Source organism: Anarhichas minor, unplaced genomic scaffold (assembly GCF_050575085.1).
Source record: "Anarhichas minor isolate MPS153535 unplaced genomic scaffold, ASM5057508v1 ptg000040l, whole genome shotgun sequence".
In the NCBI taxonomy this organism is placed as follows: Eukaryota; Metazoa; Chordata; class Actinopteri; order Perciformes; family Anarhichadidae; genus Anarhichas; species Anarhichas minor.
The window spans coordinates 13,674,320-13,689,110 of record NW_027466486.1 but is presented as its reverse complement, the minus strand read 5'-3'; the positions used below and the strand labels follow the sequence as shown (position 1 = coordinate 13,689,110).

At 44.1% G+C, this 14,791-nt stretch overlaps 1 protein-coding gene across 1 annotated transcript; it reads left to right on the top strand.

The window, feature by feature from the left end:
• The first annotated feature begins 12,561 nt into the window (after nucleotides 1-12,561).
• On the top strand, nucleotides 12,562-14,430 carry lingo2b (leucine rich repeat and Ig domain containing 2b). The gene has a single exon (XM_076107787.1). The coding sequence runs from the start codon at nucleotides 12,562-12,564 to the stop codon at nucleotides 14,428-14,430; it is 1,869 nt and encodes a 622-aa protein (XP_075963902.1).
• The last annotated feature ends 361 nt before the right edge of the window (nucleotides 14,431-14,791 follow it).

Genomic DNA, 14,791 nt, shown 5'->3' with positions numbered 1-14,791 from the left:
AATGACTACGTTTGTTAAATTACCGGCATTAGTAAAGTACGGAAGTAAAAAAACGTCAGGTAAAATAGGTCAACGTTGACTTGGTCTCACTCAGGACACAAACTCTTTTTGACAATTTGAGTGGCTTAATGATATAATAGATCTATAACATAGAATCTAAAAACGGCCGACTGCATAAAAGCGATGATCCTGAAAGTGGGTTCATGCATAATCGTTAGTTTCAGATTGTTGCATAAAATGTTGGAGTTGACGTTGCAACTCCAACGTCAAAAAGGTGTGGGGAGAGGAGTTGCCGTGGAAGCATTCAGTCAACTTTAACTCCAAAGGACCTGAAACAAAACTTAACCAAACCGGTGTTATGGTCATTTTTGAGTGATTTGGGGAAAATTTACATTTCTAGTTATTGCTTGCTCCAAAAAACAATTTGAACAGTCGCATGAATAGAGTTGGAAGGGAGGAGCTATTCCAGTTGCGCCTGGTTTGCGAAGTAAAAGTCCCATTCATTTTCAACCTACAAAATATTACGTGACTCCCAATTGGAGCACTTCTTCTTCGGTTTGGATCGACATGAAACTCTCCTGGTTGAATCATCAGTCCATATTATTAACAACAGCATTAGAAAATATGAAAGAACAAGCCAGTGCGCCTGAAAACTTCAGGGGAGAAGTCAACTACGGCTCTTGAAACTGTGCATTTCGACAAGAGACATTCAAGTACCGATTTGAAGCTTCCGAACGCCTCCAGAGATCCTGGTGTAGAGACATTTTTACTTAAAAAAACGTTTTCATCAACTAGATCGCATTTTGTTTACAACTGCGACGACAAGGCGTTTGAATTCACTCCCGCTCCGACAGGCTTCGTCCCAATAGCATCGGCCAGACTGGTGGCAATAAGGTAAATCTACAGAACGGTAATATAATCTGGCAGGGTTTTGTGTTTCTACGTTGAGTAACAATGAGGATATTGCAAAAAGAAAAAACTGAAATGGAAGCTCGACAAGAATATGATTAAAAAAGGTGTTTAATTCTGACAGACATCATGCAGACCTTTGTGCAAATGTGGCAAACAGAACCATCTCGAGGTAATCTCAGAAGTAATGATCTTGCAAAATACTTAAATGATAAAAACTGATTTGGCTTTTGTTTACTGTTTGGGGAGGGAAGCCTTTAAGCTTGTTGGAGTGAAATGTGTTTGTGTAGAGCCATGGCAGGATTAACCTGTTTGCGGGGGCCCTCGGGGGCTAAAATGTTTTGTTCAAAACCTCCGTCGCCATCAAGTACAAAAGCCAGCCAACACCTGATGCAGTACATAACGGTCTGTACTTTTCTGTGTCAGTACTTAACGGTCGGTACTTTTCTGTGTGTCAGTCAGCTTGAGGCGATATGATTCAACACAGTAAATAAAGGGCCCCACAAGATTAGGTAGGGCCCGCATTTTAAGTTTGATATTTTATTGTTTCAGGATGGCAACATCCCAAACTAATTGTCAAACGAATCAAGTTCCACACAAAGAGATGTGACACAGGGAAGCTCGGGTTGTCTGGGACTGGAGTTAGCAGAGTCGTATTTTTTGGGAGAGCGCCACTGACGGAAGTGACCCTTCACCTGTAGCCGATAGACGGCATGCGAGCTCACGCTGTCCATTGACAGCTCCCACTGAGTGTCCGTCATGCTAACGTTGTCCGCGCTGAGACTCTTGTCAGACACGAAAGGGGATCCGACGAGAGCGACTCTTTCCCTCTCACTCCGGTGTCACCTTGGCTGTCACGGCCGACTTCAATCCGTTTGGAGCCTGGAGTGAATTCTCCGGAGTGACGGTGGCGATTGCTAATCCGTCAGAATGATTTGGTGACAGGCGAAAGTGCTAATCCCCCCCGTGTTATTCAGTGCCAGTGCGAAGCGCCTAATCCTTTGCTGAGGGTCGGATGTAAAAAAAAAACTAAAAGGGCTCTCTAGGGAAAAACGGACGTTCACGCCTCCAATACACACTGGTATTAACACTGCCAATATTTACTGCCACTATGTGTATTTTGTAGTGAATGTGATTTGATTCTAAGCCAAAAGCGTATTCGTGAGGTGATTGGCAGCAGAGCGAAGAGACATCTTGTTCCTCAGGCGAATAGAAATCATTCAAACGCCTTCAGGGGAAGTTTCTTCAACCAGTTTTCGGGTTAACACTTTTTGTTTTATCAGTGGAGAAACACTCATTTTTGGAACGTATCAGGTTTGATAGAGCGTAACATTTAAACATCAAGATTTTCTTTTCACAAAATGTTATTTAAAACTTTGGTTGCTGAAAGGAGCTGTGGATGCGAAGTGATGCTGCTGCAGCTTAGTTCTCCCCCCCCCCCCCCCCCCCCCCTTTCTAAATAACAACTGATCTGAAGCCAGTGAGAACATGTTGCGGCTTTGGCACGAAACGTCCACACGAGTTCAAACATCTGTCTGAAAAAAGAGAACCACCCATCATTTCAGGCTTCCGTCAGATTCTTCTTATTAATAATTGGTAACAGGCAAAATTACTTCCTCGAAAATGTGTAGCTGAACACGGAGAAAATAGCAGGTCCCACACTGACATAGTTTGTAAGTGGAGGAGACTTTCCAGGGAATGAGAGGAGTGCAAGTTCTCAGAGAAAGAAATTTTGTAATGAGAGCATGTTACGAATGCAAATCCCTTGGCGGCTAATAGGAAGTGACTGACTTTTAAAGCTAGTATTAATTATACGAGCTGTCAGGAGCATCTTGCTTTAGCTTCCGATACCTAATGTCGAAGTGATTTATTTTCCACAGGAAATGATGGAAATGCATGCAGTGACCCAGAGGTAGTGTGCAGAAAATAGACGTCCCCGAGCAACTGTATATGAATTGCAAACTTTTATTCAAACTGCCCGAGTTAATCCCCTAATTATTAGCACTCTGATGCAAATGGGGTATTGTTGCATCAGAGATGAATCATCTTCTCTCTGACTGAATGAGAGGCCTGAAGCAGGGAGGGAGTGAGCCGGAAGGGATTTGACAAACAAAAGGTCTAAAAGAATATCTTTTGATTGTAGAGCATGCATGTAGAATCGGACACAATTAAGAGAACGGTGACAAGATCGATGCCACTCTCGTGTCTGCCTGGTGATCACACAAAGCCTGACATGAAATAATTATCAGATTTTTTTTTCTTTTAAATTCAGGTATTTAATAAAACTTTTGATAAGCATTTTTTAATATCAGGGAAATCAAATTTGTATATATATGATTTTTTTTGTTTGTATCATAGATTATTCTTTTATGCCAATCTCAATTGTTTATTTAAGTAACAAAATATATTTATTTATTTATTTTATTTTATTTAGTAATCATTTTTACCAATATTTTACATATATAGGATATTATGTGTATATACTATACTGATATTACATTCCTATTATACATGTATGCAGAAACACATGTATATTATATAGATCAAGACGTGTTGCTCCCTGTATTCACGTTGTAATGCTATGATGGGTTGAACCTGATTCTTTTGATATATGCCATCTGTAAAAGGCTATTGCATCACATCTGCTTATCTCTCCCAGTAATTGAATCCAGCTGTTTTATATTGACTCTTATCAAAGCATCAGTCCTCATGAACGCGACACAGACACGAGACGCAGGAAGCCATTGTTGTTTCCTCTTCTCGAAGTAAATACAAATGCCTTATTTGAGGTTCCTGGCTCTTTTCAAATGAGAGCACTTTCCCTTGTTCCCATTTCCTCCGAGATCCAGAGAAGCGTCTGTTGAATGTTAAAATCAAGGATGGGCTTTAATCAATACTTGCGATCGATGTGGTCAACATATAATTGCAACAGGCCCCAACTCGGACAGTACAAATGCCTCCCCTGAGTTTTGTGGCGAACACGTTGACAACAAGAGACCGTCTGACATCAGCGCGCTCCTTTTGCTTCTTCTTCTTTTTGAATAGATGTGAGTTAACACTTGACCTTTTCAAGCGGCGACGCCTCTTTGCCGTCGTGGTTTGGCGTCATCTGGAATCGAAAGAGACAAGAGTCCTGAAATGTATATCCACGGGAGTTCTCCTTCACCGGGAAGGGAAAAAGCAGACGTTTCATTGTGTGCAGATTTTCTCTGGTTAAGTAAAAACCTTGTACGTGGGCTATTTTTAGAGTGTTTAATAAGTTTGTTAGGATTTCACACGAGCTTAAAGGGAAGATAATCCTCACCCCTGCCCCAGCTGCAGCGAGCCTCGGATGCCCACCAAACTTGGAACTGAACGATAAAGCAAAAATTTTCAAAAATGCATTACACTGAACTTGTTTGCTGAAGATAACATTATTAGAATGGTTGCAGGGAGAGTAAAAAAAACAAACAGCTGGAATATGTTAAGACTCATTTTGGTGAACGGGGAAGAGGCCTGCGAAGCCGTGGTGGTACACATAGACCATGAAAAATGGATGAGCTCTACCTCCCGAGACTAAAATTAGACAGGAACCTAATATGCTCAGTGTCCTTCAAGTAACACTCTGATTTATAAGCAACAACAAGAGACTCAGGGTGAGAAAAAAAAAAAAAGTCTACCGTTCTACAAAACAGTCGCCAAGATAGGTAGAGAAACGTAATGCCAGTCGACACAGCGTGGAGAATCAGATTATCCCTTTTGGAGGAAACCTAAGCAGCCATTGAAATGAAGCAATGGCGTCTTTTTTAAGCAATCGCATCACACAATATGATTACTGCGTGACTGTCCTTCAGTGACTACGCTGCTGCAGAATATAAAGGATAAAACGTACAATGTAGTATGAATATTGATACACAATTTCCTGTACTGTCAGCCACAGATTTGAGCGCGTGCATGTTGTTGTTTATGTGGCCTTTGGCAAGCAGCTAGATGAGCAGCTTAAATAGTTCATTCATTAAAGAAGAAGGACCTTAATAGGCTTCTTTTTTTTTTTTTTTTTCACAGGCTTCTGGAAGAAGCATCTGTAGAGAACACCAGTAATTAATTGCTTACTAGCATTTAAAAGTGCAGCCTTAATGGCTTATTCATTTATCAATTAAAGCTCTTTTATTTGTTACTGTAAATCAGTGACTCAAAAACTACCCTGAAACTTCTTTGGTTCCCAGCTTTAGGAGAGAGCAGCTCATCTTCACAAATATCCATTGAACTTTTCCAGGCCATGGAGATAACATATCGGAATTCTTAATTTAGGTGGTGCTAAGAGATAGAGTAATTGCGAGATAATAAAGGTTGCATCAGCGATGGATTTACAACATGTTTTGCTGTTGAGGTCTCCGTTAATGACCGGCGTGAGCGTAAAATGCCAAGACATAAATCTTAATTGATTCTTGTGGGCCACTTGGGCGATTTGCGTCATTAACATGGATTTGCAGTCGTGATTGCATCTACCTGAAAGTCCAATAATCGCTCTCCTTTTAGCTCAGCTTTGATCTCCACCAGGCCCTGAGGGAAATACTCTTTAGCTGTGGAACACTTCAGTGTGTTCGCCAGCTTGTTGCTAACGTCTTACATTCAGTGCGGAGCGACAGCCTGGTGATAATTCACGTGACACCTGTACTTTCACACATAGTTGTTTGATTTATTGTTAATCTGACAGCATTGGATTCAGACATGTTGAAAGTCTCACGGAAATGTCATGAGGCCTGAGCTGGCGGGGTTGCCGTCACAGCCTTCAGACATGTGAAAATCACCGTCGTATCTGTTTCGTTGTTTTCGAACGTGTTATACTTATATGACAAACTTATTTTAAGCCCAACCGCAATGTTTTTCCTAAACCTAACTAAGTGGTTTTGTTGCCTCAACATAACAGCTAAAGTGTGTAATAATGAAATGTATAAATGTAAAATGTTGTGCTATTTATACACCTTCCTCTGAGATTGGGTTGGTGCAACAGGAAGTATGTCTGAAAGGGGCTTAGCTTTGAATTTAAAAGTGACTGAGTGTCAGAGTGTTTGTGCTTTTTCTTTCACCTCTGGGGGCTGTAGTTTAGAAGCACTACCCCCCCCCCCCCCCCCCCCCCCCTCTGTCTGTCAGTATGAGCAAACACCGACTAAGTATTAACTGGACTTTTCTAAATCCAGAGACTGCAGGGTAAAGAAACCTCCCTTGTGAGCCTGCTGCACAGCAGACGTACAACAAGCCACACGCTGGGAGACAGGATGCGCTGTTGATGGCTCAACAAAGCAACGGCTTCGGAGGAAACGCGGCCAGCGGTGCGGAAAGGAGCCGCTTAATTGGCAGAGTTTGAATGCACAAGCACTAATTAGCCGCGAGGAGCACGGTTCAGCATCCGATTCCCAACAGCGTTCTGAAAACTGCGCTGACATTTTGCACTCTGCAGGGTGGTCAGTGGGTGTGCAGACTCCCCAGAATAGAAAATGCACACGGCTTGTTAGCATTTGTTGTGAATGCACAGTGAATTATCATTAATCTGAGCTCGGGCGACGCCGATGTTAAAAGTATTGGGGATTGCTTTTTGCACAATCCACATTTGTGTCAAAGCTGCAAAGTCTGCTTCTCCTCCTCTGCATCTTCTGTGTAACAACACGGACGAAAAAGCAACCAGCGCTGATTTCCTGAGTCCCGTCAGAGACAACTTGAATAGAACACGCATCCCTCATGTTTTTTTAAAATTCAGTGCATCACAACAAGCTCCCCCTCTGAATCAGAGTCAAATTACATGTAAAACACAGTTAGCGGGACGTAAACACAATTTGCACGTTTGTTTGTGCGTCCACGCGTAGAAGCGTAAAAAAAAAAAAAAAAAAAAAAGAACGATCGGTTTAACGACGCGTCGCTTCAGGTCAATCATGCGGCGTATGTCGTGTTATGTGCTCACACTGCGGCAATAATCGCCTACATGTGAACTCTCTCATGTGAAATAATTCCATTATTCATGCCCGCTATTATATCTGGAAATGAGCAAAGCATGCCCATGTTTTATATTTCAAGGGAAAACAGCAGGATGAATGCATACTCTGCACGGTTTACCACTCCAGTGATCCAAAGTGACAAATGAAAAATTCTAAGAGAAATATATGCTTATTTTTTTCTTTTTTTGGGGGGGAATAAAAGTGTGCATTGGACTTCTTTGCAGAGGTTGTATTGGGTAAGATTAATGTCGAGGAAAACAACAATGGCTTCTTTCCGAGGAGTTGGGCGCAAAATAAGTGAATTCAAAGCCTCATGTTTGTGAGGCGGTGCGAAGAGGAGAGAGGATTTATAGTGGAGATTATTATGCACAGTCACTGCTAAAGCCACCCATGCCTATAATGCTGTCTGCCTAACCACACACACATATTGGGGTAACTGTGCTACTAGCATTAGCTTAAAGTCGCGGCACTGCAGACGGCACATCTCACAAAGATGCAACACAAAGCATTGATTCCATGGACACCTGAGGGCGGGCGCGCAGTCTGTCAATACAGGTCATTATTAATTCATAAATCATTTTGAAGCGATCAATGTTGTAATTTGGAGTAGTTTTAAAAAACGAATTGGCACAGTCCAATTAAGTTATTTTCAGTGCAAAAAAAAGCATTTGCTCTGCTCCTGTAAAAAGACGTAGATCTGGAAAGTGGTGTGTTAATGAACGGGGCTGTAGTGGTGATCGTCGTGTCTAATTAAAATCAACATGAGCGTTGCTTTGAGTGTCAGCGTAGATCTCCAAGAAGAGCTGGAATCACTTTCTGGAGCTTTACTTGGTTAAATTCACATTAGAAATCCCGGTCAACTCAAGCAAACAAGGGTTTTATGTAATCTCGTAAGTGTGGCTTTCCTCGTTTCTTCATGTATTTCTGCTTTATCTCTCTTTATTCTTCCCTCTTCTATCTATCTCTCTCTCTCTCTCTCTCTCTCTCTCTCTCTCTCTCTCTCTCTCTCTCACAGTGACTCATGCATCACCCTACAGCTGCTTTTTCGGCTGTCAGATTTTCCACAGTTTCACTGACTCTAATCCAATTCAGAAGCAAATCCCAAAACGCCCAACCCTGTAGGCTGCCCTTCTCAATGACCCACCTCGCCATTACCATTTACCCAGAATTCTGTGGGATCTTTTGTGTTTTCCATCTTGCCCACGACACGGTTGGCTCCGAGTGTTTCCAAAAGATATGGCATGGGCTCGAAGGGAGTCAAGAAATTGCCACTACAGTACTGTATGTGTGCCACCTAGGTCAGCCCAGATCAGCCTATTAGAGACATAGCTGTATGTAGGCCACTCGCAGTGGTGAGTCATGTGCTAATTTTGTGCTATAGATAACTTCAAGTCTGTAAAACTATATTTTAACTTCCTTTATTAATTGTGTTATCACCTTATAAAGTCAAGTTAGCAAACAGCTAATCTACTCATCCAACAGACATGGAGCAACATTTGGAGTTGTGTCTCGTATAAAGTCTAATATTCACTCTTTATCTAGCTCTGATTTGGTCTCTAATGGGGGAACTATCGTCGCTACATTCTCCGCTATAGTTCGAGGACTGCGCACTGTTCGGAAGGCCCCTTATTCCAACAACCCAATAGTCAAAAAAATGTCCCATTGAACCCAAAGCCCATTTGTCCGATAGCCTGTTATCCCGAAAACAATTCTTATGAACGGCTAATTATTATGCAGAATTATGTTATTGGACCTTCCCAATCGTTTCTCCTGCCGGCGAAGACATGACGCACCATTCTGCTCTTATTACTTGTTGCCTTCGTTGGTTGGGTTGGTTTAGGTTCAGGCATCAGGAGTGAGATTGGTTAGGTTTAAGGTGAGAATATCAGGGGCGGGTAGGTCCGATCATGACACTTTGCAATATAATTAGCCATGTGCCTCTGTTCGTTGCATGAAAAGTGTATATTTTAGGAGCAATGGGCCTTCGGAGCCATGCCCGTTTGTTTTCGGGATGACGGGCCATCGGACAAATGAGCTTTCAGTCCAATAGGACATTTCTTTTCAGTCTATTGAGGTTTCAGAATAATGGATGGTCAAAACAATGGCATGACACCCTACGTTCACCAGCTAAAGTTAAACACTAGCTTTGTCTGTCAGGCAGGTAGCGTACAATGGGTTTATCAAAAATGAAAACAGTCTTTGGACGTAAGAACCAAAGCAATGAGCAGAGAGATGAAAGTGCTCCTTAGCACTGAGGGGAACTGCAGAGTTATATGATAATTACCACTATGAGCAAGACATGACACATTTTCTTCAATGCTAGTATAAAAACTATTGGTGCAGCTCTAAAAGGTCAGTGTAATTATCTGCTAATGTGCCAGTAGATGTGATGATGTGGTTTAATGACGGCAAAGCAATGAGATCACAAAGTACAACTTTGTAATCCTTCGAAATGTTACTTTTAATTGTTCCGTGTCGTGTTTCTTAAATGCCTGACCACATTTCCAATGTACCCAGCAGCTTTCTGTTCTGTCTCCTTCCTCCTTACCATGTTGGAAGAGATTTGTATTCCCATCTGGCTTTCACTCCTTCCACCAACTGTCATTGCCGGAAAGCCTGAAAAAGCTTCATTTCTACAGTATTTAGCTGTAAAAATAGAGGCCTCGTTAAAACAACCTACTAAATCTCCAACTAACTGTGAACAGTTGCCACAAAATACAAAAGACAATATCAGCTGCAGAAGCCAACACTTCTTTCAGCACTTATTCCTTTTAATCTTAGCCGTGTTTGAAAACCACATTCTGCCATATAGACTTGTAGGATCACATACTATTATATCGTAATACAGTCTGTCAACCTGTATCTGCTGTCCATTCAGTCACTCTGTGGTGGGAGAAACAAGTCTTAAAGGCAAACAACTGAAAACAAAAAGCTGTTGTATGCCAGATATGGATTAGGGACATGAAACAGACTGCTGGTCTTCAGCAGGATCAAAGCTTTCAAGGTAATGCACTTGAACAAGTGCTGAAGTAGTATTTTTAGTCTTTATTTGATCAGTTTCTGCACTCTGAAACCTCGGTCTGGACAGATCTTTATTATTTATTATTATACCTTTTTTTTGAATACTTAAAATACTTTTACAGTTATTCGAGTAATTCAAGTTTTTCCAGTGGCCTATCAAGGATCCTGAACTATCTTTCTTCTAAGGTTTAGCTTCATAAATAGCACATAACAATAGCCATTTTAATCATGATGTTCTTTCTGATATGAGCTTAAATACCTTACAAGGCCATGTGTCATGCTTGCTGCATGACACACAGCTCTCCGACAAGATCACCAGAGCAGTTCCCCACCGCAGCAGCAGACAACTGGACTGTAATTATTAAACAGAGAGGCAGAGAGGAACAGGGGCTGACGGGCAAAGGCAGACAGATAAATACACAAAGACAGAAGCGGGCTTCTGGACGGATAATAAGGTAGACAGACAGAGATAGTTACCAGAGCACCAGATGGATGGGCAACAAGACAGGTCGACAAATAGCAAGGCGGCCAGAATGACAGATTGGAAACACCTTAAACTGGGCTCTATAGCAATGAAACTGAACTTACAGGGATGTATTCAATTTGTGTGTTCTCTCAACGCGAGGACCAAAGGAATTCGAATTTTAAAAAACGTCGCCTGCCTTACTCTATTTCTTCCATTTTTTCATTAATGTGATTGGCAGACTACATAGAGCGGATGGGAGTAAGGGTTTGTAGTTGCTGTGGCAACGGCCTGCTCTTTGTTAAAGGCTACATTCCTGGCATCTGATGTTTCTGCGCCGCGATCGATAGAAAACCCAGCCTGCAGGAGGGACTGATGAACGGACTCGGGCTTTTGCCAGGCCAGGTAGGACCGGCAAGAGATAGAGAGAGAGAGAAAGGAGTAAGGTGGAAGATGTGTGAACAGGAGGACGGAGAGATAAAACAGCGATAGGTAGAAAGAGGGGAGATATGGAGATGCGAGTGGTGCAACTGTTGAGCCGGGTGGAGGGGTGAGTGCTGTGCGGAAGAGGAGGGTGTGTGTGTGTGTGTGTGTGCTCTCCGACTCCTTCTGCCTCATCTCGGCTATTTTCTGAATGTCACTCACTTCACTATCAAAGTGTGTGTCTGTCTGTGCACTCATCATCTACTTGCCTTTTTGCTGGGGAGATCTGCGAGCAGTCTGAGCGTTTTTTTTCCCGTTTTTTTTAAAGACACCTTTCATATTTCTAGCATGTTTTCTTTGCCTTTGCGACGTGCGCTCAAAATTTCCCAGCGCTCACAGATGCGCCTGACGTTTTGCACACCTAATTGGCAAAGATGGCCATGAGCTGAATGCAGATAGGACCGGTAATGAGGCAATTATGGTCAGCCTCACTGTCTACACAGCCATCTGTCAATTCTACAACCTGTGGCTGCTGGAAGGTGTTTTTCTGTCAAGGGCCGTGTCTTTCCAAGCTGTGAGGAGGCATGGCTCTCGGAGAACATAGTGTTTAACAGTTAAACTGTGCATCCCTCCCCTCATCACCCTGCCGTTATCCTGTAGAAACCTGGAGCCACGTTTCACAGAGGAAATGGAACTAAATGTAAAAGAAATGACAGAAGAAAAAAAAATGTTATGTATTGGTTTTCACATGTACGTGCAGTTATCTTCCTATGCAAAGCAGAAAGTGCTGCCATACCAATATGCTTCCATGAGCTGAGACTGTGTGTGCTACAGAGACGAGCACATCGACTGCAGTGATGTTACCCTGCCTCACTGTTCAGACTGGGGTTTAGCCTGCGAGTGATGCGCACACATTTGAACATCAAGCGGCTCTATCGTGAGAAACCACTTTACTGATTGCTTTGAAAAAAAGCCGGGTCATTTCAGGAATAACAACAAATACAGAACACAAAGAAGCAGCCAGTAAACGAAACCTGAACAATGTGGAGCAATGACGCTGTTTTTTTTACAGTTCTTGTGCCCATTGCTTGCTTTTTTTAAATTGATGATTAAACAGGATATGCATTCTCTACACATGATTTTTAGCGATAAATATAGAAACGTAAAATGAAAGAATGAGCCAGTAACTCTGTGGATTGACTTGTAGGAGCAAACATAAGCTCCCATTTCATTTCCTGTTCAGTTTGTCTTTTAGTTTGAACTCCACCCCACCCCCTTCAGACTCACACACATGTACAAACCATTATCGTTGATGCGAGCTCCACAGTCGCACACATGCAGCAAACACCGAACCCACATGGGCATTTCGCCTCGCTGCACTCTAACGAGGGGTCTTTTCTCGCCATCGGGCGAAAAACATTTTCCATCCTCACGCAACAGCCACCAGTTAGCCTGCAACCTTTTGTGCTAACACAGTTGATGAACGTTCACATTTTTCCGCAGCTGATATTTCTCTTGCTGTGCCCTGCTGCGAGTTTAATTCCATTTTATCCACCTTGCCAGGAAAAGCGACAGTTCATTAAGGGAGAAAAGGCTTGACAGTTTAAAGAGACATAAAGTGTAAAAGGTTGAAAATGTAAAAAGGCGGCGAGAGTAGGTGAAGACAGACTGAGTCGAGCCGAGTGTGGAATGTTCTAACACATTTCTTGTTCGTGTACTGTGTCTTGCAGGGCTTGTTCGTGATGGTGCTCTGTATGGACAAGAAGCTGTGCCATGACAAAGGGCAACGTGGGTAAAAGAGACATGCGACACCCAGCCCTGAACCACTGCCACCTCTTCCTGGGCGGGGCCTTGCTGCTTCTCCTGGCCAGCCCGACCCTGAGCTGCCCCGCCCGCTGCGAGTGCTCCGCTCAAACCAAGTCGGTCAGCTGTCACCGCAAGCGCCTGCCCACCATCCCTGAAGGCATCCCCATTGAGACGCGCGTCCTGGACCTCAGCAAGAACAAGCTACGTATCATCACGCCGGACAACTTCTCCTCATTCCAGCAGCTGGAGGACCTGGACCTCAGCGACAACCTCATCAGCGTGGTGGAGCCCGGCTCATTCCGCTCTCAGCTCGCTCTCCGCTCGCTCAACTTTCGCAGCAACTTGCTTCAGCTGGTTCCCGCCGGCGTGCTGTCGGGCCTGACTAACCTCACCCGCCTCGACCTCAGCCACAACCGACTGGTGGTTCTCCTGGATCATGCCTTCCAAGATCTGCGAAGGTTGACATCCCTCGAGGTGGGCGACAACGAACTGGTTTTCATCTCTCAGCGGGCCTTCACGGGATTACTTGGACTCCAAAGTCTGACCCTGGAACGTTCCAATCTGACCGTGGTTCCTTCTGATGCTCTGGCACACCTGCACAGCCTGGTCGAACTGCGCATGCGCTACTTGAGTATTAATTTTCTAAAGCCTTTCTCCTTCAAGAGGTTATCACGTCTCCGCCGACTAGAGATCGATTACTGGCCCTGGCTGGACACACTGCCTCCCCTCTCACTGCACGGCCTCAACCTCACGACGTTGATCATAACCAACACCAACCTGTCTGCCTTCCCCGGCGCGGCACTGCGCAACCTGCCCTACCTCACACATCTCAACTTGTCCTACTGCCGCATCCAGCACATCCATCAGGGAGAGCTGGGCCAACTCCCACACCTGCTGGAGCTCCACCTCCAAGGGTCTCATCTGATTTCAATTGAGCCCTTTGCATTCGCGGGCCTCAAATCTTTGCAGCTACTCGATGTGTCACAGAACCGCCTGGACTCTCTGGAGAGTGGAGTGTTTGCCTCGCCAGACATCCTCCAGAGGCTCTGTCTGGGTGGAAACCCATTAGTGTGCGACTGCAGATTGCTTTGGCTGCTCAATAGCCAAAAGCCCCCCTCTCTGCAGATTATGGATGTGCAGCCAGAGTGCAGTGCCCCGGAGCACCTCCTGGGGAAACCACTCCGTGACCTCAAGGAGCCTCTGGTCTCCAGATACATGACCTGCACCAAACCCCGGATTGGACCCAACACGACCCAGCTGCTGATGGCTGATGAGGGTCAGCCGGCCCGCCTGAGCTGCACGGCGGAGGGAGCACCTCGGCCCTCAGTGGTGTGGATTACACCTCACAGACGCTCCATCACAACCAAGAGCAGCGGGAGGGTGGAAGTCCAGCCAGATGGTACCCTGGAGATCAAGGAAGCGGAGCTGCATGACAGCGGTGTGTACTTGTGCATTGCCAGCAACCCTGCTGGCAACGCCAGCCTGTCGGCCTCTTTAGCTGTGAAGAGCATGGGCATTGGGGACCGATCTCACTTTAGCAACAGGAGCTCAAACTATCTGACAGACTCTAATAGCACATGGGGTAATGGGACAGTACTGTACAACATGACAGTCCCCATAGACCTCAAGACTATCATTATATCTACAGCAATGGGCTGCCTGTCCTTCCTAGGTGTGGTCATCTTCTGCTTCCTGATTCTGTTCATCTGGAGCCGAGGGAAAGGACGCCATAAGAGCAACTTTGATATTGAGTATGTCCCTCGCAAGTCCAACGGGGCGGCATCAGACGTGACAGAAACAAGTGGCCCGCGACGGGTCAACATGAAAATGATTTGAAAAAGGATGCAGGCTTACGCATACGATAGCGAAGTCTACAACAAAGTGCACATATCAGATGAAAAAAAAAAAAAAAAAAGTTTTTTTTCTATGACTCAGTGGATTTGTGACAAACGAAAGTGACGTACTATTTATAGTGGGTGTCGATATGGCAGTGATCTAGTGATAAAGTGGGCATGTGAATATAAAAGTGATCTATGAAACCGTGGACGTGTTTATATGAAATAATGTTCTCATACAGTACATTGAATATACTACTATAACCAACATATCAATATGGGAGTGATATAGTGCTGCACTAGGCATGTCTTTCAGTGGTGATGTGATGAGTAATGATGTTGTCGACCCGCCGTGACATCAG

Excerpts from the sequence above, each read along its gene's own strand:
- lingo2b (XM_076107787.1), top strand. The coding sequence starts at position 12,562 with ATGACAAAGGGCAACGTGGGTAAAAGAGACATGCGACACCCAGCCCTG.